The sequence below is a fragment of the Saccostrea cucullata genome, unplaced genomic scaffold, assembly GCF_032062105.1.
Source record: "Saccostrea cucullata isolate Sc308-1 unplaced genomic scaffold, CSIRO_AGI_Scuc_v1 ctg111, whole genome shotgun sequence".
Classification (NCBI taxonomy): Eukaryota; Metazoa; Mollusca; class Bivalvia; order Ostreida; family Ostreidae; genus Saccostrea; species Saccostrea cuccullata.
In genome coordinates, this window is record NW_026936933.1 from 620,431 (window position 1) to 643,939 (window position 23,509).

At 32.5% G+C, this 23,509-nt stretch overlaps 1 protein-coding gene across 1 annotated transcript in view; it reads left to right on the forward strand.

The window, feature by feature from the left end:
• The window catches only part of LOC134246882 (uncharacterized), a 34,432-nt gene extending 11,296 nt beyond the window's left edge, over window positions 1-23,136 (forward strand). Inside the window, exons 4-10 of the mRNA XM_062729228.1 lie at window positions 4,548-4,715; window positions 10,579-10,670; window positions 18,764-18,977; window positions 20,539-20,655; window positions 22,128-22,287; window positions 22,627-22,756; window positions 22,941-23,136. Coding sequence (XP_062585212.1) covers window positions 4,548-4,715; window positions 10,579-10,670; window positions 18,764-18,977; window positions 20,539-20,655; window positions 22,128-22,287; window positions 22,627-22,756; window positions 22,941-23,066 — 1,007 coding nt within the window. The 3' untranslated portion in view covers window positions 23,067-23,136. The remainder of the gene's footprint in view (window positions 1-4,547; window positions 4,716-10,578; window positions 10,671-18,763; window positions 18,978-20,538; window positions 20,656-22,127; window positions 22,288-22,626; window positions 22,757-22,940) is intronic.
• The last annotated feature ends 373 nt before the right edge of the window (window positions 23,137-23,509 follow it).

Genomic DNA, 23,509 nt, shown 5'->3' on the forward strand with positions numbered 1-23,509 from the left:
TGTCCTTCACAAACATTACTGACTCTAATTGAAACTTTTTCTAACTCTGTTTTTGAAACATTTATTGAATACTTATAAAACATGAAATTAACTTTGAATGACTTGTCTCTTTATAATAAAATTAGTCTGTTTCAAATACCCAATGAATGGCATTTATAATTCCAAAGATTTGACCATAGGTCCATTAAAAGCTGTTGATATGGTTGCACGACATGCATGTTTACATAGTTGTGCTATTTCGACGTGTCTAGCGATGAGAGGCAGTACTGCAATGTTGGTATTTACACCGTATGTTGATTATTGTATTTCTATGCATATGCACGAACCATCCTGCTTATTATTGGAGAGAGAGAGAGAGAGAAAGAAATGAAAAATATTTTTTTTTCTGTTTATCTGCAATGCACGTGATTTGTAAAACAGTATGAAATCATAATTATATAAAATTAAACCTCTCCGCTTTAAATTAACACCTACCAATACATATAAATATTTTTTTAATGAATTGATTTATATGTAGCTTATATTTATTTTTCCATTTGTTCATTTTCTTCCGATTTTTTACTTCACCCACTACTCAGTAAAAAATTATTCTCAACATGCTTGAAAAAAGAATGGATGGACGTAACTGGCCAGAAAAAATGCCGCAAATTTAAGTTTCATAAAATGTTTATTTTTTCCATCATATAAACCACCGATATCTTAACCGTGTATTCATGGTACGGATGTGAATTTAAAACGCTCTTTTCGAGGTAAACTAAATAAATATCGAAGGCATGATGCCTGAAGATTTCTTGAATATCAATAGATAATCAGGGTCCCGCGTTTTTCATCGTCTGCATACATAGTCAGCACATGGTTGTCGGCTGTTCTTAAGAAAACTGTAGTTGTATATTGAACAAAATAATGTTATATTAGAAGGAGAAGAGCCGACAAATGTGTGCTCATACTTAATTTAACAAAAAAACATATTCAGAACCAACTTCTCGCTTCCATTGTTATGTCTTCGATTGACCTGTTAAATATTACAATTCATCACGTGATGTCCACCTGCGAGTGTACTTGTGAAAACAGTTACATTGTATTCTTCAACCTGACCTCATGTCTTTGAGCGTGTTTTGTTGCCGTTTTCAGAATTTAGCAAATTTAATATTGTTTTAATTTTGCGTGTCATCACATTTTTAAAATAATTTCATACTGACATCTCTGTAATGTGCTAAACACGTACTCGTATTTTTGGAGAGAGAGAGAGAGAGGGGGGGGTAGAGAGCTGTCATCAATGACGCCGATCGATAGCCCCGCCTCCTATAAATATTGATTGTGTGACATAAAAACCACTCCGGGTACATGTCGAATTCCGGAAGACGACACTCATGTATAGTTGCTTCAATTTTGATACATGACATCAGGGCACTGTTTTTGCACAAACGATCCACCTAATATTACCAAGTATATGTAGCTCTTTCCATTGCTCGTAATATATTTTGGATTCACTTCATTTACAGCTTGGTAGAAGAGTCGCAAAAAGATCCAAAAGAGGGCGTTAAGTCCACCCATTCTTTCCTATCCTTAAATTTTTAGCGATGATTTTAATAATTAAGAACATATCGCTAAATTATTGTATCGGTAACATTTTACTATAATGGTGTTTTATTTTGCGCCTAAATCGACGCAAAATGTAACAAAGCAAAATGTAATAATTTAAAAAACCTTCTATTGAATTATTTGTTTTTATATTCTGCATTGATATTACCGCAATATGCAATAACAAAAAATAAAAAATACCTCTTCATAACATTTGACGATGTTATTACGTTAATTTGGTGTTGTAACTAACCCTTTTAAAAGGTTGATCAATATTGTAACGACTGAGTGGCCAAAGTATTGCAACAAACACGGCATCGTGCAAAAAAAAGGAGAAAATTGTCTTCTTAATGTCAAGATCTAGTAAATGGAATGTGACTACAGATTTTTCAAATTTAAGAAATTAATTCTTTTAATGATTCTTTATGACATTAGTTTGGTCAAAATAGGAGTTTTGGGGCATAATTTGGAGAAAAACAAGATGAAAAAAATTTTTACACTGTCATTTTCAACGAGAAATTAAGAAAACCAGTATTGAAAATGGGAGTTTTTTCCATATCAGACAAAGAAAATGTATCCAGATTGCCTACAGTTTTTCAGAAAACGGTTTTTTGTATGTTCTTAGTCTCTACTTTAAAATAATGTGAAATTTAAGATAGATATCGGGACTACTTTTCATGTGATTTCAAATTGAACTCCATGAAAATACTTTATTTTCTACATAATTCTATTAGAGCCGTAAAGTATGGGAAAAAGAAAGTTGAAAGTGATTATGACGTCGTAATGGATTTAGCACTGAAAAGTTATTCTAAAGTCATTGACTAGATCTTGACCTTAATTAATTGAAAGGAGAATGTCATATTTTTTAAATCAATGTAATTAACAACAATAAAATAAATGAAGCATTGGACATGCATTGTAATTGAGTAGGTCGACGTTTGGTAAATGTTTCCAGAAAACAATCCTCTTAGTGACAAATGAAAGTAGGTATTGGAAACTTTGTCGAATCCTTGTCAATCGCCGACAATCTCCTGGAGATATAACATACCAAAAGGGTATGTGACACAATGCATAAGGAATATTGTAAGTTAAAGTAATTGACTTAATTATTTTTTGAATATTTATTTATGTATCCCATATATTACAATGATGACGTCAGCCATGTTTGTTGCTTTTGACCTCTCAGAGAAGTCCTTGGTCTCTGATATTGAAAAACTAAACTTTCTCGAACAACACGTGTTGATATACCTGTACCTGATAGGAACGTGAAAGTGATTATTCTATTATTTTTTAAGCCATTTTTTTACGATTATTTTTTAAGGAGCAAATATCAACAAATAGTTCATGTGAAAACGGTTGAAACATTGTCCATAGAATAAAACAAGAGGCCCGTGGGTCACATCACTTACTTGAGCTGTGTATAAACCAGTTAAGCATTGAAACCTACAAATTCGGTAGTTGTCTCGACTTACCCCTAGGTAGGGGTATGATTTGAACGAAACGGAATCTACATTAAAGGATACTAACATGATTTGAACAATTCTGATTCTACACATGTGTGGATGCTTCCATATAACAATCACAGTTCTTGAAAAGAGGATTTAAAAAGCCCTAATAAATGTATTTCTGTGTTCAAGTATAACTTCATCAACTGTGGTCCCCACCTATTCCGAGGGTGTCAAAATTTCAACAAACTTGAATCTGAATATATTTATAAGCCACTGAATATTTTCATAAGCCATGCCGTCATATGTTTAATATAACGTTAGGAAAATGGCCAACATATAAAATTTCCATGATTTGTACATAAAAAATGTGCATTTTACGTCAATATTTCAAAGTAAAAATCACTGAGTGCAGACCTTTAGTTCAAAATTTTGATATCCGGTGTACATGTAGAATAATTAAATAACTGAAATATGTAAGTATTGTTCTGGAGCATGCCTAGTCCTGCCCTTAATATATGTCACGTTTTATAGCAAAATTGAGTAGATTTTGTCCGTTTTTTTTCTGCCCTCAATATAATACAAAATCTAAAAAGCTTTTGACGTCATAAAAACAATAATTGTCAATAACCTATTTTTATTATATAGTTTTTGTGAATTAATATTTCTCATACAATAAATACAATATATACAGACCATCCTTAGAAATTTTCAATAGATGAGTTTTAGGGGGCAAAAATATACCACATATAGCTCTTTAGATCTAAATACATGAGTGTATTTCATTATAAAAAAGATGAAAAACGTCTTTACTCTTCTCGATATTAATATTCAAAATGCATGGAAGATTTTAAACCCATCCTTCATCCGAGGGTTATGATGCGAATAAACAGTTCCTTTTAAAGATTTTCCCAGTGTTATTCCTAGGTAAAACTTTTGTCTATTTTAGTCCCATCCGGGGGGGGCATGATTTGAACAAATTTGAATTCACACTACTTAATGATGCTTTCATATAATTATTACCAATTTTATCGTTTATGAGAAAATTTTTCATTTCACTGTTACATTTTGATCGTCCATTGTGGCCATTCCCTACCCTCTGGGGATCAGATCTTGAACAAACTTTAATTTACGCTATCTCAATTTTCACATGAGCTTCATCTTTCCCGGCCAAATGATTAATGAGAAGATATTTTAAAAGATCCAATTATTTTTTTCCTAACTAGTAATTATCTGCCGTTGAAAGGGGAAACATTAATTTTGGCCCTTCATTTGATCGATTCCGAATCCCTTTTACCCAAGGATGTTCTGTGTCAAGTTTGTTCGTAATTAGCCCATAGATTTTGGAGAAAGTTTATAATGTGAAAAAGATTACAGACAGACAGACAGTCAGATAGACTGCAGACAGAAGATGATCACAAAAGTCACAGGTGAGCTGATAAGTAATCCAAAACATTCATCGAACGAAGTACAACATGTTGTTTTGCTCACTAATTGAACTAATTTTGTTTTTTCTTTTAGCGTTTATAAAAGAAAATGGAAATCCATTTTCAGTCAATCCGTTGAAGAATTGGAAATGTCCAAAAAAGGGAACCTGCCTACTGATGCATACAAAGAAAGAAAACGCTGATATCAAGATTAATAATGTACCTGTAAAAGAGAAATCAGTTGTAGATGAGTTAACCAAAGGTACATGTACTTATGGAGATGTTGGTTAATATGTATCAATAAATGTTTAAGCTTCACTCTATGCATTCGAAGAGTTAGAAAATATAGAATGAAAATCCCTCTTTTACGTCAGTAAAAATTTTAAATATATTCATCATGTACTTATTACACTAGCACAAGGGATTTATTAGAATCATGCAATTTATTGTTCTGTGAAAATCAACAACAAACAGAAGTATGAGTTTTACATGTAACAGCATTGCGCTAGGTAACTGTATGTTTTCCTCCCTCTCGCGATTGGTAAATAGCTACTATTGAGACGCCATCTGGTGCCTGTGGTACGATGTAAGTTGCAAAGAACTATCTTAAGTATATTGCATATTTTTTTTACCCCCAGAACAATAATATTTTCTAAAAAAATGATATGTGCTGTATTGTTTAAAATGTAATTTACCAAAACATATTTTAGGTTCAAAGTATATCATTGACATTTTTTGTTTTTATGACGTCACAAGTGTGTTGAATTTTGCATTATGTCGTTGAAAAAGGACAAAATGGACCAAATTCAAACAATTTTTGCTATAGAATTCATAGAACGCAGGTCTTATGTATAATATCATTATACACATTGTATCAAAATATTGCGCCTGAACAGACCTGCGCTCGGTGATTTTTACTCAAAATATTGACGCACTTTTTACGTTTTTTTTTTTTACAGAAATCGTGAAAATTTTAAATTTACGTAATTTTCCTGACATCATTTCAAAGATATGACGTCATTGCTAACAAAAATATTCAGTGCTTTGAAATCAGCAATCATCTTTCTGTTTGATTTTGGGGACAGATATTGATCACTTCCGAATAAAGTCCTAAACTCGGCACTTTAAGCCATTTGGCAGGGAAGAGGGGGGTGTTCTTTTCGTGTCAGCACCTACTGTGACATGGGCCTTCGGTTTGTTTGGTCTCGTCCGAAGGACAAATCTCTTCGTTAATATGTTCCCCAAACGAAGTTGGGGAACATATTGTTTTTACTCTGTTTCTTCTTATTATTATTATGTCGTCCCAGACGAAGTCGGGACGACATATTGCGATTGTACGCATGTTTTTTTGTCCAAGCATTTTCTTGGAGATGGCTGGGACAATCGTCTTGAAACTTTCCTCAAAGGAAGATCACTGGTAGTTGTGGGACCGTTTTTTCAATTTCTTTCAAAATGGCTACTGTTACCATGGAAACCTACAAATAGCGACGAATTGTGTCCGCGAGTGTTCTCTCTGGTCCTTTGGACCTTCTTCATGAAACTTTGTAGTTGTAATGGTTAGTATATGTAATAGTGCGATTTGCATTTAAAAATTGGAAATTGTAAAAAGTTTCCATGGAAACATGTGAAAAGTGTAAATTCTTTTACTTTGATTTTAAATCAAAATACTGAAAGTACTGAAGGGACTGATACGAGTTGATGGTTTTCCAAGCTTAGCTTTAATGGGTTTTGTTTTAGTAATGACAAAATGTGAAAGATTCGTCCAGTCTGGGACGACATAAGCTATTGCTTGCAATGGCAAACTTTCTAGTTAAGGTCTTCCGTCTCCAACGGAAGACCTTATTGTTTTCGTTCGGTTTCTTTTTCCCTTTTATTATTCCAACCGATTTTGTGCACGCAAGTTCTCAGAAACGAACCGTCCAAATTTCACGAAACTTTCAGATCTGGTAGGTATTGATCTGAACCTTATTGGAAATTTTTTTGATTGATGACGTCACTTCTTATCTCGAGATATTTAGGATTTTCTGATTTTCCGAGGGTCGGCTTGTCCGGGAAACTCCTCCGAAACGACTTAAGATATCGACTTAAGATTTTCAATGAAAATAAAGGAAGGTTTGGTGAGTTGTAATTGGGTCTCCAAATCTTTCTAGCGTAAAAGGCGCCGGAGCTCGGTAGGGCCCGAAAAAATGTCTCAGAAATATCTCACAAAATTTGACAAATTTTGTTTCATATCTTGATACCTGTTCATAATTTGTTAAAGCATATTGAAGAAGAAATGTTTAAAATCACAAGATCTTTCAGTTGATACCAATAAAATGGGGCTGACCCCTCAAATTAGGGGCTCAGAGGGGCCAAAAGTCTTTTATCTATAACTCGCTAATGATCGATATTTTGTTATACATTACTGAAGCAAAAGTAGTCATCTTAACAGATTGCAACAATATATGATAAAATTTGATCATATGTTACGTAATTAGGGGTCACAAGGGGCCAGAATGTCAAATCTTTGACGCTTTATATCTCAAAAAGGGGGAAATATTTTAGTAAGCAATATTGAACAAAAGATGGTGAGAATAATGTTCTAAACAATATGCATACTTTGAAATTTTGTAAAACGGCCCCATTAAGGACTTGTAGGAGTGGCCCCTAAATATTTTCATTTAGCATATCTCCACAACGAATAGAAATCTCTGAATAAGTGTTGAACAAAAAATCTTCAAAATCACAAGACCTTTCATTTGATATCGAGAAAAAGGGGCTGACCCCTCCAATTAGGGGCTCAGAGGGGCCAAAAGTCTTTTATCTTTCACTCTCTTATGATCAATATTTTGTTATACATTACAGAAGCAAAAGTATTTATCTTAACGATTTGCAACAATATATGATACTATTTTGATAATATGTTACGTAATTAGGGGTCACAAGGGTCCAGAATGTCACATCTTTAAAGCTTTTTATCTCGAAAAGGGGGAATATTTTGATAAGCAATATTGAACAAAAGATGGTGAGAATAATGTTCTAAACAATATGCATACTTTGAAATTTTGTAAAACGGCCCCATTAAGGACTTGTAGGAGTGGCCCCTAAATATTTCCATTTAGCATATCACCACAACGAATAGAAATATCTGAATAAGTGTTGAACAAAAAATCTTCAAAATCAAAAGACCTTTCATTTGATATCGAGAAAAAGGGGCTGACCCCTCCAATTAGGGGCTCAGAGGGGCCAAAAGTCTTTTATCTTTCATTCTTTAATGATCAAAATTTTGTTATATATTACTGAAGCAAAAGTATTTATCTTAACGATTTGCAACAATATATGATACTATTTTGAGAAAATGTTACATAATTAGGGGTCACAAGGGTCCAGAATGTCACATCTTTGACGCTTTATATCTCGAAAAGGGGGAATATTTTGATAAGCAATATTGAACCAAAGATGGTCGGAATAATGTTCTAAACAATATGCATACCGGTACTTCGAATTTTTGTAAAACGGCCCCATTAAGGACTTGTAGGAGTGGCCCCTAAATATTTCCATTTAGCATATCTCCACAACGAATAGAAATCTCTGAATAATTGTTGAACAAAAAATCTTCAAAATCGAAAGACCTTTCATTTAAAATCAAGAAAAAGGGGCTGACCCCTTAAATTAGGGGCTCAGAGGGGCCAAAAGTCTTTTATCTATAACTCTCTAATGATCAATATTTTGTTATACATTACTGGGGCAAAAATATTCATCTACACGATTTGCAACAATATATGATAATATTTTTATCAAATGTTACGTAATTAGGGGTCGCAAGGGACCAAAATGTTATATTTTTTATGCTTTATGTCTCGAGAAGGGGGAGCATTTTCATAAGCCTTATCAAACAAAAGATGTTCAGAATATATCGTGATCAAAATGAGAAACTTTAACTTTAACTAGGGAAAACTCAATGTCATTCTCTTTAAACAAATATCTCAGTCAAAATCACATCTCATCTTATCTTAAAATTCAACGGAAGACCTACTCGTTGCTCGCAACGAGATCTCATCTAGTTATTATTATTTTTCTTCTCGGGAAAATTTTGTCCGCGAATGATCTTGTAAAGTACACATCTGATTAAGGGGAAACCTTTTTAGGGTAAGAAGGCATGTTATGTAGATTTGCGGAATCAAAGTCATTTTGCGCGCACGTGAAAAATTGAAATGACCAATATATAATGGATATAACCGTAACTTTTCTATTTTTTGACGAAATGTTTTGAAACTCATAATGTAAGGATATATGAGTGTATGCACAAGATGACATGGTCAGAATAGCAAGATCGCACGTGCAAGCACGCGCGCTTCGCTCTGATTGGCTTAAACTAAAGTCTCAATATCTTTCTTGTTTTTGACAAAATCATTTGAAATTTTGAACATAGTCATACATTAGGGAGATCTACAGCCCGTAATAAAAGAAATATCATGAAAGCATGAGCATGCACGTGTGCTTGCAAGAGCTCGCACGTGCAACACGAGAAATGTCCAATATAATTGATACAGACGTAACTATTTGAATTATTGATGGTCTGCTTTAAAACTCATATTAGAAGTATATATTAGAAGCATAGATAAGATGACATGGTCAAAAAAGCAAGATCTCACGCGCATGCACGTGCGCTTCGCTCTGATTGGCTGACACTAAAGTCTCAATATCTTTCTTGTTTTTTGACGAAATCCTTTGAAATTTTAAAGATAGGCATGTATTAGGATATTCTACAATAAGATATATAGCAATTATCATGAAAACGCGTGCATGCACGTGCGCTGCAATCTGATTGGCTTATGCTTTAAATACCTATAACTCCCTTGGTTTTCAACCAAACACGATGGGATTTGGAACATGGATAGATATAATGGACTTCTACAAGAAGACATGGTCTCCATACACATGCATGTACGTGCGCTGCAATCTGATTGGCTGAAACTTTGAACAGCTATAACACCCTTGGTTTTCAACCAAACGGGGTGGGATTTCGAACATAGATTGATGTAATGGACTTCTACAAGAAAGTATGGTCGCCATGCTCATGTGAGCACGTGCGTGCGTGCACGTGAAATGAGTAAAATCAAAAATACACTTGAATTAGCGTATTTTTTCATACTTTTGGATTAATTCTTTGATATTTAGTATTTCAAAATCTATAGATTGTGAAGACAAGATTATATGGTCATTACGCACGTGCATTCACATGCGCACGAGTGCAATGCTAAAAATTGAATGAAATTGGTACACTTCTGGGTAAACGTTGTTACAGTGCAGGGAAATAATTTTGTTACAGCATCAATGCTGATTTTGGTGCTTCCTATGCTTGCTGATTTTGATGCTTCCTTTGCTTGCTGATTTTGATGCTAGTTATCCTTATCCTGATCCTGGTTTGATCCTTATCCTGATGCTGGTTTGAAAGTAGGTCAATGCTAGTAATGCTACCGGAAGTAGGATTATCCTGCCGGAAGTGGATAATTCAAAAACAGCATCGCTATTCTAAGCCATTAAAAATAATTTTTGGGGTAATTTTTATTTGTAATTTGTATTAAATGACTTTCCTTTATCTGTTTTCACTTTGGTCAATGCTAGTTCTATCCTTTGCTTGCTGATGCTGATCCAAGTAATGCTGTTTTTTTTAATGCTGATGCTGATGCTAATTCTATCCTGATCCTACTTATGCTGATCCTGATGCTGGTTTACATAACAAAATTAGTTCCCTGCACTGTAAAGTCTCAAATGCATAGAGTTTGTCTTATTTAATGAAGCTGATAGGGAATATGGCACCAAAAGGGAGTTGGGGAGCGTTTGGGGAACATATGTAACGGTCCCCGTTACAATTAGCACAAGTATATATATATATATATATATATATATATATATATATATATATATATATATATATATATATATATATATATATATATATATATTTTATATTATACAAAGTTACGTGCATTATTGTCACTTTAATTTCAGTTCACAGATACATTATGAATGCTTTCAGTTCATCCTGTGACGAACATAGATTTTGCAAAATATTGAGCTTAAGATTCTTGAGAATCATCCAAGGGGCGTGTGTTGAATTCTTCAAATCTACTTTTTTGCAGGAAATGAGAAAACAGTAATCACCATTTCCTGGAATCGTGGTGCAGTGGTTATTACGACCTGGATCGTTTGTTTGTGCAGTGTTCTAATGGGGGTAATGATTATCAATAACATTTTATACATGCGAAGCAAAATAACAAAATTGTAAGAAAAAGTTCAGAAATAATACTTACATGAAGACACAAAATCGTACATGAGTATATCGCTTTCTAGTACCTTTACTCTTTTTGGATTTTTGCGATGACACTGACTTTGACAGTTGATGGCTAACTTGGACATATACACTTGCGTCATGTACGGACGTTCGGAATTGATAATAGATATGGAAAAAAAGCAAGGAGGTTAAAGTTATGGTATTAGGTCTTTGAAATCTTTTACCAAACAAAAATTATATTTGGTGGTAGAATAAAATTTATTAAATACCTTATTCACGGGAATCAATATATCCTTTTATTTACATTAACGTCAGAAAATAAATAAAAAAGAAAACACATTTCGGTAGGAAAACTCGGCAGCAGCTACTCAAGGCTGTAATGGAAGGTTTAGAGGTTTATATGTTGCCGTTTCCGTTTTAGACAACGTAATATGATTTTTGAACAACCCGTTTTTATCGTTTTGTTAAATGTTAAGATCAATATTTTTTTTCACAAAAGAGCTCCAATATATTTTCCTGGTGTAAAAGTAAGCCGTCGATTGTAAAAGTCGGTGTCTTCGAAAAAGTCTACTACAGTTATTTCGTCTTCAGTTGTCATTTCAATTTTCATTAACTGAATATTTTCTGTTTTCCCTATTTATTTTTTTTTATTTATAAGTATAATCAACTGGTTTTGCATCTACATGTACTAAGGTTTTTTGAAATCTTCCTAATAAATTAATATACCCGATATCTTTTTTTTTACATAATTTTAGTTTGAATTTTGGAGTTTTTCTTTATTTTTTTTTCTTTTAGATCGATGTTTGTGTTTGTTTATATGAAGGAAATGGTACTTTTTTTTGATAGATTTATGACCACCTTAGCTTAATGAGCATGCAGAAGACGTTTTTGGGACCATTTTAATTTACTTTTGTTATTTTCATTTATCTCATTTATTTTACAGGCTAAATGATCAGAGATCACTTGTTCACGTCCTAGGGAATATGATTATTTTATTTTATTTAAATCTCAGCTCGGCTTCCAGCATTATATTTCAAAACTTATTGTGTCTTGCTACCTAAAAGAAGATGTGATTTTAAAGTACTGATATAGACTGAGGCATACACAGTTCGAGTTTAAAGTTATGTTTTTTTTAATTTAGGTCAAACACCAAGTTTTAAGTCAAATGTTTAAAAATATTGATACAAAAAAAACGTCTTGATCAAGGAAGGATGCAGCCCTTGTTTCGATTATGGAAAGATTTTGAGTCTTTTTTTTTTTCTTCTCAAAAATGTCTACTCTCCTAGATAAAAAAAATCAATTACGTAGAGACTGATCCAGGGCCTTTGGATGAGATCGTATAAATCGAAGTGTTCAATGACCATAAGTACAGAGATATAGTAAACTTTCATCGGCAATTGATGAGGGAAAACTTGAAAGAAAGTTTAACAACAAACTATCAATTAGTCATAAAACAAAACTGATGTAACCAAAGAAAAGTAAGCAATGAATGCATACGTGAGCTATTAAAGCCCTCTGAGCAACTGTTTAACACAACTAAACAAAGTTATTGGTTTTTAATTGAAGTTCAAACTCAATATCAAGGTCATTAGGTAATATGAAGATACCAGAAACTCGATTTCAAAACAAAAAAAAAATTGAGATCATGTATTAAAGAACAATTTTTAAAGCAATAAGCCACAAAGTCTGATTAATCTGTTTGTAAACCTTGAGCTCTCTCTTTGTTTTTTAAGATGTAATGTCCCTCTGCTTGGAAAAAGATACAAGTAACTTTCCGAGGTAATTATTTCATTTAATTCAATAAATTGTCTTACTTTACCTAAATGTTTTATTCCCAGTTCCTTTTAAATGTTATAATTGAGGTATTTTTTTCTTTTAGAAAATTTTATTTTCTAATTGTTTCAGAAATCTGAGATGAATATGAATACATATATATCAATATGAATAAAATATATTTTAAACTAAATCGGAGATGTAGAAATGTTTTAATTAATATAACCAATAATGCTTAGATGTCGAAAAATCCTGTAGATGGATGCATTTTTATTTTGCAAGCACAGAAGAGAATTTGATATTCTGATTTGAAAAGCAAGCTTCATTATGTTTCCTAATATGGAATTAGAAAGGTATAATAGCAAATGGTATTTACATAAATCTCTTTTTTTTACTTTTAATAGTGAAATAAAAAAAATATTGATCCGTCTGTTCACTAAATCAAATTGCCTACATATCATTCATTAGTGAGAGAATAAGCAACGCTTCATACTTCAAAACTTTTTGCCCCCAGCTAAATATACTGCATGCAAACTCGGTCTGTCTGGCCGTCCGCTCTCTGTCTGTTTTAACACTTTTGTTTTACGGCGTATATCGAGAAGCATTTAAGAAGCACTGTATCTATTATTTACAAGTCTATATAATCATGTTTATGAATCAAAGTAGTTTTTTTTATTTTTAATTAATTTCTCCTAAAGTTTCCTGATTTTTTTAACTTTAAAAATACATTATTTACAATAATTAATTATCAAAATTGAATTGCAAAGAGGAATAGCTTCTCAAAGTAGACTACAAATTTAGTCGTGACCAGAACCAGAACACTCGACTGATTGTTCCAGATGTAAAAACAAATCTGGTAAATTACACACTGGCCTATTAAAAGATTGACTTTGTTTGTTTCCTTTGATATCCTTGGGAGTGGAGAAGAGTTCAAAAGAAATAATGCATTCAGACTTCAGATTAAACACAGCCAAACCCTTACGCCAAAACCCATCCAGGATCATTAATTTTACAGATTTAGAAGAGGAACCCTCATAACTTTGAAGATTTTCAACGAATTTACACATTTTTCATTAATATTAATGGAACCCGCAACTCCAATGAGAAACAAAAGCCCTTTATCTTGGGACCATGAAGTTTTAAAAAAACATTTAGAAGCTAAATCTTATCATCATAACTATGCATTTTGTTTATCTGTTAAGCACTAATGATTAGACAGGTTTATGTAACAGAATATACATGTATGTATTTTACTGCATAATTAATAGAACCCCGCATTTACACCAGAACTCCTGACCAAGAGACTGTAAAATTCACAGTTTTGGCGAATGTACTCTTCCTCATCATAACTAAATACTAAGTTACTTGATTGATACACAGGAGCAGAGGCGAAGATTTTTAAATAATTAATGTCTTTTTTTTCACTGTCTAGTCAATAGAGCTCCTACTGAACACCAGACCCCAGACCCAAAGGCCATGAAATTCACATGAAATTCGCAGAAACAACCTTGCTCATCATAACTGTGTATTTATTAGTTTGTTAAATACCCAGGAGCAGAGGCGGCGATTTTCAAAGAATTAAATATAAGGTATTTTTCACTATCTAATCAATGGAACCAGACTCCCAGACCCAGAGGCTAAGAAATACACAATGTTTGAAGAAATGCTTTTGCTTATCGTAACTATGTATTTACTTTGTATGTTTGATATCCAGGCGCAGAGGAGAAGATTTTCAAAGAATTGATGTATATTCATATTATATTAATATGATCTTTATAGCCCCGCCCTAACACCAGAACCCAGATCCTGCAGCCACGAATTTCACAATTTTGGTAGAAGGCTCACTGCTTATACCAGTCATGTCAACAGTTTGACAGGGACACTTAAATTCTTGTTTTCCTTCACCCTTGGGTGCTTTATGCCAAAATTGGTTAAATTTGGTTAGGCAGTTCTAGATAAGAAGCTGAACATGTTAAAATATTAACACACAACACACGACAGACAAAACAGATAGCAAACTATGAGAAATGAGATTTCCAATAAACAATGGAACTATAAAAGGCAGTAGAAATTGATTCTGGGTAGTATGCCAGGAGTCCTTACGTGTACGCGAAGGTCATTTATGAACAGAACATGTACGCGCCTAAAAAATGAGATAATTATAATATTTATTGGAGGAAGAAGGCTTTCACACTTACATGTACATATATGAATTACACTGAACATGAATATTTAATCACAATTCGTATATTAATAATTCTTCTGTGATTGATACTGGTTCCCATATTTATTATTTATTCAGAAAATTAAACGTGAATTAATTATTTTCTACCAGAAGAAGCTTTAATAGATCTTATCATTATATGGCCAATTTAGACTATCGGGATACTCTAAAGATAGAGTTTTCTTAAGTATTGGGGCTTTTTAAAAAAAATCTTTGTTAATTTTAAGTATTATTTTTCAGTCATGATTATTTTTACTGACATGACAATTTAATTATCGTTAATGCCAAGTTCTATAAAACTCAGTTTTAAGTGTTTTATTTGTAAATGTTAGAGTGTACATCTGTAAATCTGGAAACTTCAGATTATGTACAAAATTAATTAATCCCGAAAGAAATTTATACACATTTCATTTATCACATTTTTTTCGCATTAAATAAATTGAAATTAGGGTCATTGTTTACCAGCATGTTCAATGATGTGTAACACTGATACAAATACCCAAATAACATATATCGATTTTTCTGCCCAAAGGCGATTGAAACAATGGGTGTTGATACCATCTTATAAACATTAATCGGCCAGGTAAACACTAGCAAAACAGGAAAGAAATAAATCACAATTCCCGGTATTTTCATTTTTTGAAAAAATAAATATACTCTTTTAATAACATTTATTAATTAAAAGCTACCAGTAATTAATTAATTCCCCAATGATTATTCACATACATGTAGATTATGTTACGGGAGAATAGTAGCATAATTTTATTTCATGGTCATTTAATAAATTGTTGGGTTTTACTAAAGGGTTACATGGAATATTCTTTTTTTAGCGTGGTCCTTATAAAATGTGTAACATTTTTATATTTTTAAATAAATTGTAATGATTATTTTTAAATACAAATTAAAATTTAATATTAAATAATTAAAAAAGGCCCACATGTAGCTATTTTTTTTTCTCATTAACTTGTAGTTTATTTTTAGGGATAATAATTAAAATTTCTCATGAATTCCTTATTTATCAACTTTATTTTTTTTTTAATTTATTCTAAATACACATTAATTTGTGTCAGTATACAGTCCCTGAAAATATAAATTAACTATAATAATCTCTACTTATTTAAAGAATGTAAGAAATCATTGCTTATTAAACAGTTTAAACTCCTCTCTGCTGCAAGTAAACAAAACAATAGGGAGCCTGCAAATTCAGAATATACAAGGGGGCGGAGCTATCATGTCACTCAGAACCTTTTTCACACATGAGTGAACAAAGCAGTCCCAGAAAGCAGTCCCAGGGGCAGCTGGGACTGCTGGGACTGCTTTTCATAGCAGTCCCAGAGCAGTCCCATAGCGGTCCCAGAGCAGTCCCACAGCGGTCCCAGAGCAGTCCCACAGCGGTCCCAAAGCAGTCCCGGGGACTGCTTTCTGGGACTGCTTTGGTGTCAGGTTGGGTCTGGTCGGTACTGTAATGTGACCTATAAAGGATGGAATTTCGAGCCGAGGAATATTTCCCTCATTGAAAAACTCGTTGACAAAAATTTTATTTCCAGAAAGCTGGAAATGTGTTTACATGTACGTTCTACCAATGTTTATAATGATCTTTTGTATCGACTAATTATAGACAGGTGTCATTGTTGAGCTGTGCAAGGAAATTTATGGAATGTATCGCATATAAACATGTTTATAATTTACGTGTTTATCAAAATACTTTATGTGACAATTTTCAAGGAGGTCTTTTGCCAGGACACAGGATTGTTACATGTTAGAATATTAATGCAAATAAATTTGCAGCACGGTATATGTATAATATATCTAAAGTAATCGACAGAAGATGGCATAAGGGTTTTCTCTTTGTTTCACGGAAACGGTAAATGTGGAAACATTCTAACCTGGCTGAATAGCTACTTGTAATGCAAAACAAGAATATAAGTAATGCAGCTGGTGCACAAGACTCAGTCCTTGGTCCGGGAAATTACTCTTTTGGAAGATGTACATGTATCAGAATATATAAATTCATTGTGTATATTGTCTGCAGATGTAAACACGTTAAACGTCCATCATGCAGGGAGCAAAAACTGTATACAGGGAAATTTTCGCCCCCGTTTAATTTTCGCCCTCGTCGGAAGTGAGCGAATTTAAAACGGAGCGAATTCAAATTTAACAGTACATTATCTGAAACAAAAAACTTTCTGGGCGAATTTAAAACGGGGCAAACCTGTTTCCAAATATGAAAGGGCGAAAATAACATGGGGCGAAAATAACCCGGTATACAGTATACAATAAGATATTTGATAGATGGTTATCCAAGTAGCTAAGGAATTCCAACTCAAAACAAAATTTTCGAAACTAAGAGTACATTTCCCGAATAACTATATTTCCTTACTGCGACATCAGTGATGTACATAAAAATACTTAGTCTTTCACAATGTTTTAAAACTACAATGTAGTCAAGATCTATCAACTGGTGTAAACAAATAAGCAATATTGTAAAAAAAAAAACCAAAAATGTATTTACAACATGTAATAGTATATGATGTTATATCCTAAACTGATAATTTTGCAAAAGAAAAGTTTTGATCCATCTGAAAAAAATATGTTTACTTAGCCAGTTACACATGACAGTATAGGTTTAAATATTAAATCTATTAATTAGGTATTATATATTCAATATTAAACATTTATTGACCGAGTTCAAGAGCAACATGCGTTCTGTTGGTTCCAAGAACCAAACTGTCTGTCTGACGCCGTTTGGTTCGAGGGTCGAAAAACGCAATTTGCTCGAGAACTCCGTCAAAAATGTCTTGTTATACCTTTCATTTAATTTCATTTTTGACAAACTTGTATTTTGTTTTGTCTTCCGTGATGTAACCTAAGTTCCGTAACTGATTGAATGACAATGTTATAAAGTTCCGCCCATTCTGTGACGTAGGCAGTCCAACTTTTCAACAACCTGTCCAACCTATCACTCAGCGGTCAAACATCGATTTCTTTTGTCCGCTCGACAAACTACATGTATTTGAAATGTTAAACTTTTGTATAGGAACGATTTTTAAAAGGAATATTAAACTTTCTTAAATGTATTAAGTTTTTTACTTAATTTTCTTATCAAAAGAATGTTTATGCCTGTTGATACTACATGTAAGTGCATTTTAATCATAACATATAAAGTGACGGACACAACTACGGTGCACTAATTACCGGCTAAACCATGAGAGGGTCAGAAATAGAAAATAATGTGTTCTACTAATTATTCGGACATTATGCAAAAGTGAGCCGACAACTCTACTGACTTGCCTCTGATAATGTTATACTATCTCCTACGCATCTAGTTGGATGGGTATAGAACACATAGGATCTTTTCTTATATAAAAAAAAAAAAACAATTATACGCTAATCAAAAGTACTCTAAAACACTTTGATAGGAGGAACAATGAAAAACTATGTATTCATTAAGATGTGATCTGATTCCCGTTTCCAAATATGGAGGGAGCGACCAAAGACAGGTTTGCCTGCTGCTCAATCTATTTCAGTGAATAAGATATATTTTAAACTAAAACAAATAAGTGACACTAGTTTTGTATACTCCAGTATAAAACCTAGTGCGCGCTTGGTATCAGCCATCGTTGGCTCCGAGACCTTTTCTTTGAACTCTTATAAGTTTTACAGTGAAAAACTCTTAGTACCTTTTTGACTTAGTTGTAAACTTGTTGTGCAATTCCATGGTGGACTTGATAATAAAACAATTATGTAAACTTAAACAGTCTTTTAAATAACGACTACTGTCATAAGCCCCCTAGAGGAGGTCGGTGATCTCACATCTTGGAATTTGTTAATGTACACATATATGTCTGTATAATTATATAACATTAAATATATGTAATGCTATGTCTAAAAGTTTCCTCCAACTATCTTTAATCAAAGAGGGGTTTCCTGCTTTAAAAAAATACTTATACATGTATATCTAAAGTAAGAGGGTAAAATTTAAAAAAATATATATTAATCTTTCATGGATAATAATTTCTTTTTCTTTCGATTATAGGGGAATGCTCAAAGGTGCATGGAATCGTTGCCTACTTTGAAAAAGATATCATCATGTCCAGTTAATGCTGCACAATGGAATGCCGCAGCACTGCGGAAGAGATGCTCCAAGGTTGAACAGTCATGTTGCTCACGAAAAGATTTTGTATATCACTGCTTAGTCAACGCTTTTGGGAATGAGACAGTAGAAGTGTGTGCTCAACGCAGGAAAACAAGTTAGTAGTCGATTTAAAATTCTTTCATTATTTTTTTTTTTATATTTGTTATAGTATAACAGTTACTTTAATCTTCCAGCCCTTGTGCGTGTTCCTTGGTATGCATTAATGTTTTGATAATACAGAATTTTTATGACAGCTGCAGTTAATAAACATGCAAAGATTCTCTAACAAAATTGTTATAATCTGTTTGTTAACACCATTTATATGTTCTTAGTTCACGTATTGCTATCCGTTTTTGTCCATCGTCTAGAGTCTTGTGCCGTGCGTAAACATTTGTACATTTTAAACTTCTCTCTGGAACTGCTGAATCAGTGTAAATCGATGAGACCTTGAAACCCTAGGAACCGTGTCACGGCAGGCAGGCTATTTCACAATAAATATAATAATTTCTCAATGCTCAATTACCTATATGTCGCGAACAAAGGTCAAAATTTGGAGCCCTTCTTCGGTATATGGTGACGTCTCTATATGATTAAAAAATCTCGAATTGGACGTAAAAGAAGGTCAAGTTAATTGTACTGTAGTTAAGTGCAAAATCATTGAAAAGCATTAATCTGATCGTTTCTGGGTCTATGTATATATCACAGTGGGTTAAATAATAGACCCGTGACGTCATAACTGATGATCAGTATTAGCAGAGTGAACGTGAAACGTAACGGGAATATTCATGTAAACTTATGGTTAATGGGAATTGAAGCATTTTATTTCGATCTTATAAACAACATGAAAAAATGGGAAGGTTTGTCAGAATAATTAATTATACTAAATAATTATTTCTGTGATAAGACAGTAGGATTCTAGCAGCACTTTTTATGATCCAGAGTTGTGTTTACATAACATTACATAACATAGACATCAGGCGATGTCCTCGTGGTGAAGTGTTTCCTGTCGTCCCATTGAAGTCTAAAGAATGAATAAATATGGCGAAAGTTTTATCCATGATTTTTCCGATTCATTAGTGTAACATGTTATCAAAAAAGTGTTAATTAGCCGAATTCTAATCCGTGTACTGCTTTAACAAACCTGCAATGTTATACATGTATACGTAGATATCTTGAATATACTTGTCAAGAAATCCTTTAGATATATAGTGTACATGTAACATATCAGGAGTGACATACCTTTACTATTTTGCTAGTTACATTACTATCAAATCAAAAAGTTTGATTTCTTCCACTGCAAATCAATCTTGAATCAAGTACCTTTAAAATTCGAAACAGATGAAAAGAAGGCAAGTGATCCAGCAAGAAGATATATTGATATATTTTAATGACCGTTTATGTCTAGGTACTTTGCTCCTTATAATATTTATGATCTGCACTTTTATGGTTAAATGACCATTCAGTTTTATCAAACACTAAATACAAAATTCATTTTTTTGTTTGTTTGATTTAAAATTCGCTAATAAATTAAGACAGGACAGTTTTAAATGTTTTAATCATATTACATAATCTTTAGGAAGTCAACCGTCAATTTACCTACAAAACAAATCGTTTTTTATCGAATTTCAAATCAAAATGGAAATATTTTCTGATTCTTAAGTATTATTGTTTTATAGATTACTGTGTTGAATTCAATAGTCTGGGTGCATTAATACAACCAAATTTTGAAATGAATTGTACTAGCAGTACGATTCATTGTGGAAAGTTTTATAATTCAACTGATATGTATAAAGGTAAGTATTAAGTATTACACTTTAAAACGAGAATTGATCCAAAAGTAATGTTACAACTGCTATAAAACCTTTACGAAATCAAAGTTCTAATATTTGAAAGGTAAAAATCAAAATATGTATGGTACATCTACCACTAGATGAGGTTTTTTTTTCATATGAGAACAAGTACAAACAAAATTAATCGAACTAAACATACAACCGTGTACAGAGTTCATGAACGAAATATATGAAGAAAACGAACAGTATTTAAGCTCCTCTAAAGTTCACTAAACAGTTAAAACCAAGAGAAAAGATAAAACAGACCTCTTAAACATCTGAAGGTGGGATCAGGTGCTATGGAAAATTGGGCATCCCCTGTAGACCTGTCACACCAAACTTGTACATGTGCTCATTGTCATAATCGGGAAATACCGGGAAATCTGTCGACAATCCAGTGTGTATAAAATGGTCTAACAAAGATTGTATTTGCTGACAAGGGCATTGTTTCGAAAATGGAACTTACGAAATGATGACCTTAAACGAGATATTCGTATCTAGTCAACGTGTTTATTAATGATTTACCTCGTTTTTTAGCATGCTGTAGCGTATTGTATGTCCTATATCTACCTTAATTTTTACATAGGTAAAGCTAATTTTTTTTTTAATTTGAACATATTTTATTATGTACTAAATACATAAATGGATTGGGCAGCAGGCATAGCCTATATAAGCCCTCTCCAGTGGTATAACTGAAGGGCATGTCAGAGAATGTCATTTGTAACCATAAAATGGATCAGCATTCCATATAAAATTCATAATCTTTCAGAATAAGGTAACATGTACACCTTTTACGGAAAAATTTTATACAGCAGGAGTAAATTAATGTAATTATTGGATGATAGATGTTTAATTTAAAAAGAATTTTCTCTGTTTTTTTTTTCTATTGGAGTATAAATCTTCCTTTGATGTTACGTTACCTGGCAATATTATTGCTTACAAAATATTAACAATTTAGTAAGCAAATAAAACTTATGATTTAAGTTAATTCTCTAACTAGATAGGAAGATGCATTCAAACTGTTTAAAATTCTTTGTTTTATTTCGCTAGTATACGAACTTGTTGACATCCTTTCGCATGCTATGTTTAATATAATACATATCCGATGAGTGGTTTATGGTTAACGTATAAGTAGGTTTAAACATATTGCAAAAGCGAAAATAGACTTTCTCTGAAAAAAACCCATTATAGATGTACTTAATGAATCGAAAATATTATATTGAATTCAAATCAAAATACAGAATATTACACGGCTTAAGCTCAGAACATAATTAAAGGTGATATGCATTACATATATAAAAATACCATTTGTTGGAGGGAATTGAGAATTTTTTTCAAAGGAAACACTTTTTGATCGTTTGTCATAATTACAGAATATATTTCATCTCCTTTAATGTATATTCCAAAATATAAAAAAAAAATTGTTCTACTTTTAGTGCCACAATGTATTTTGGTATCGAAATTAAAAGTAAATACCACACAAAGTGAAACAGCACAACCTCTCACTTTGAATACAATTTCAACAACAAGAGCAAATTTTCATTCGACATCTACATCGTATTTTGAGATCTCAACTAAAAGACCGAGAATATCAAGGTTAGAAATTTTATACCCACTACTGAAAAGTGCATGAGATAATTTTCTTTTAATTTTAAAAGTTTAAATATCAACAGAAAGTCTCTTCCTCTCTCTCTCTCTGACATGTTAAGAGGTGTCAAATTAATAATAATAAAATAACTACATGTGTAATCTAACGATGCAATGCATGAAAAAATTAAGCTCCTTCAGTATGATTCTTTCTTGAATAGATAACCGGACAGCCATCCTTTAGTCACTTTCTGTATAAATAAGTACTAACATGTACATTTATGTATGTTACTTGCAAAAAATCTATCGTTGTTTCGTGATGTTGCATTAATGTTCTCCTATTTACAGAAATACGGGACAGTCCTCAGCTTGGATATATGCTATTATAATAGTAGTGCTAGGATTATTTGGATATGCAATCTATACCATTTATGCATTCATCAAGTTCTTAATGAAACGTAGAAAACCCCATAAAACAGTAAGTTCTCTCTCTCTTTCTCTTTCTCCCCCTCTCAGCCTGTGTGTGTGAGAGAGAGAGAGGGTGAGGGTGTGTTTGTTAGGGTGTGTGTGTATGTGTGAAAAACATGTAGAGGTATTTATAAAGTGCTTTATATATATTGCTTTATATTTATATATATTTATTTTAATATATATATTTCCAGAAAATGAAACAAGAAACAAGAAAAGAAAATGATGTTGCAGAATACAAAGATTTAGTTTCATGTCATTGTATGGAAGATGTGAATAACCATGACTGTCTTGATGTTCTGGAAAACAATGTGTCTTGAATATTTTCTATGCCAAATTCATTAAAAAATTGGCAATTTTTTTTTTACATGATCTCTTTAATATATTTGTAATGTGACCTCGACTTAAACTTTTTTTATGTTTGACCAAGCTATAATAATAATTATTGTCTAAGTATTAGTTGCATATCTGTAGCTTACTGGTCTGAACAAAAAATACGACCAGGGAGATTCCGTGCCACACATATCAAAAACTGTATATTTATTGTACGCAAAAGCTGCGCTCAGTTTTGGACTTTTTTCTCAAACTTTCTACATCAATTGCAAACACAATTCAACAATGACACTGGCCTATAGTAAAACATAATAGAACAATTTTCCTATTCAAAAAGAGAAAATACATGAACTGTGCTTCTTTCCATGTAGAGGGAAAATATATTCCTTCAGAGATCTATTAAACAATAAACAAAGCGGTTTAGCAAGAG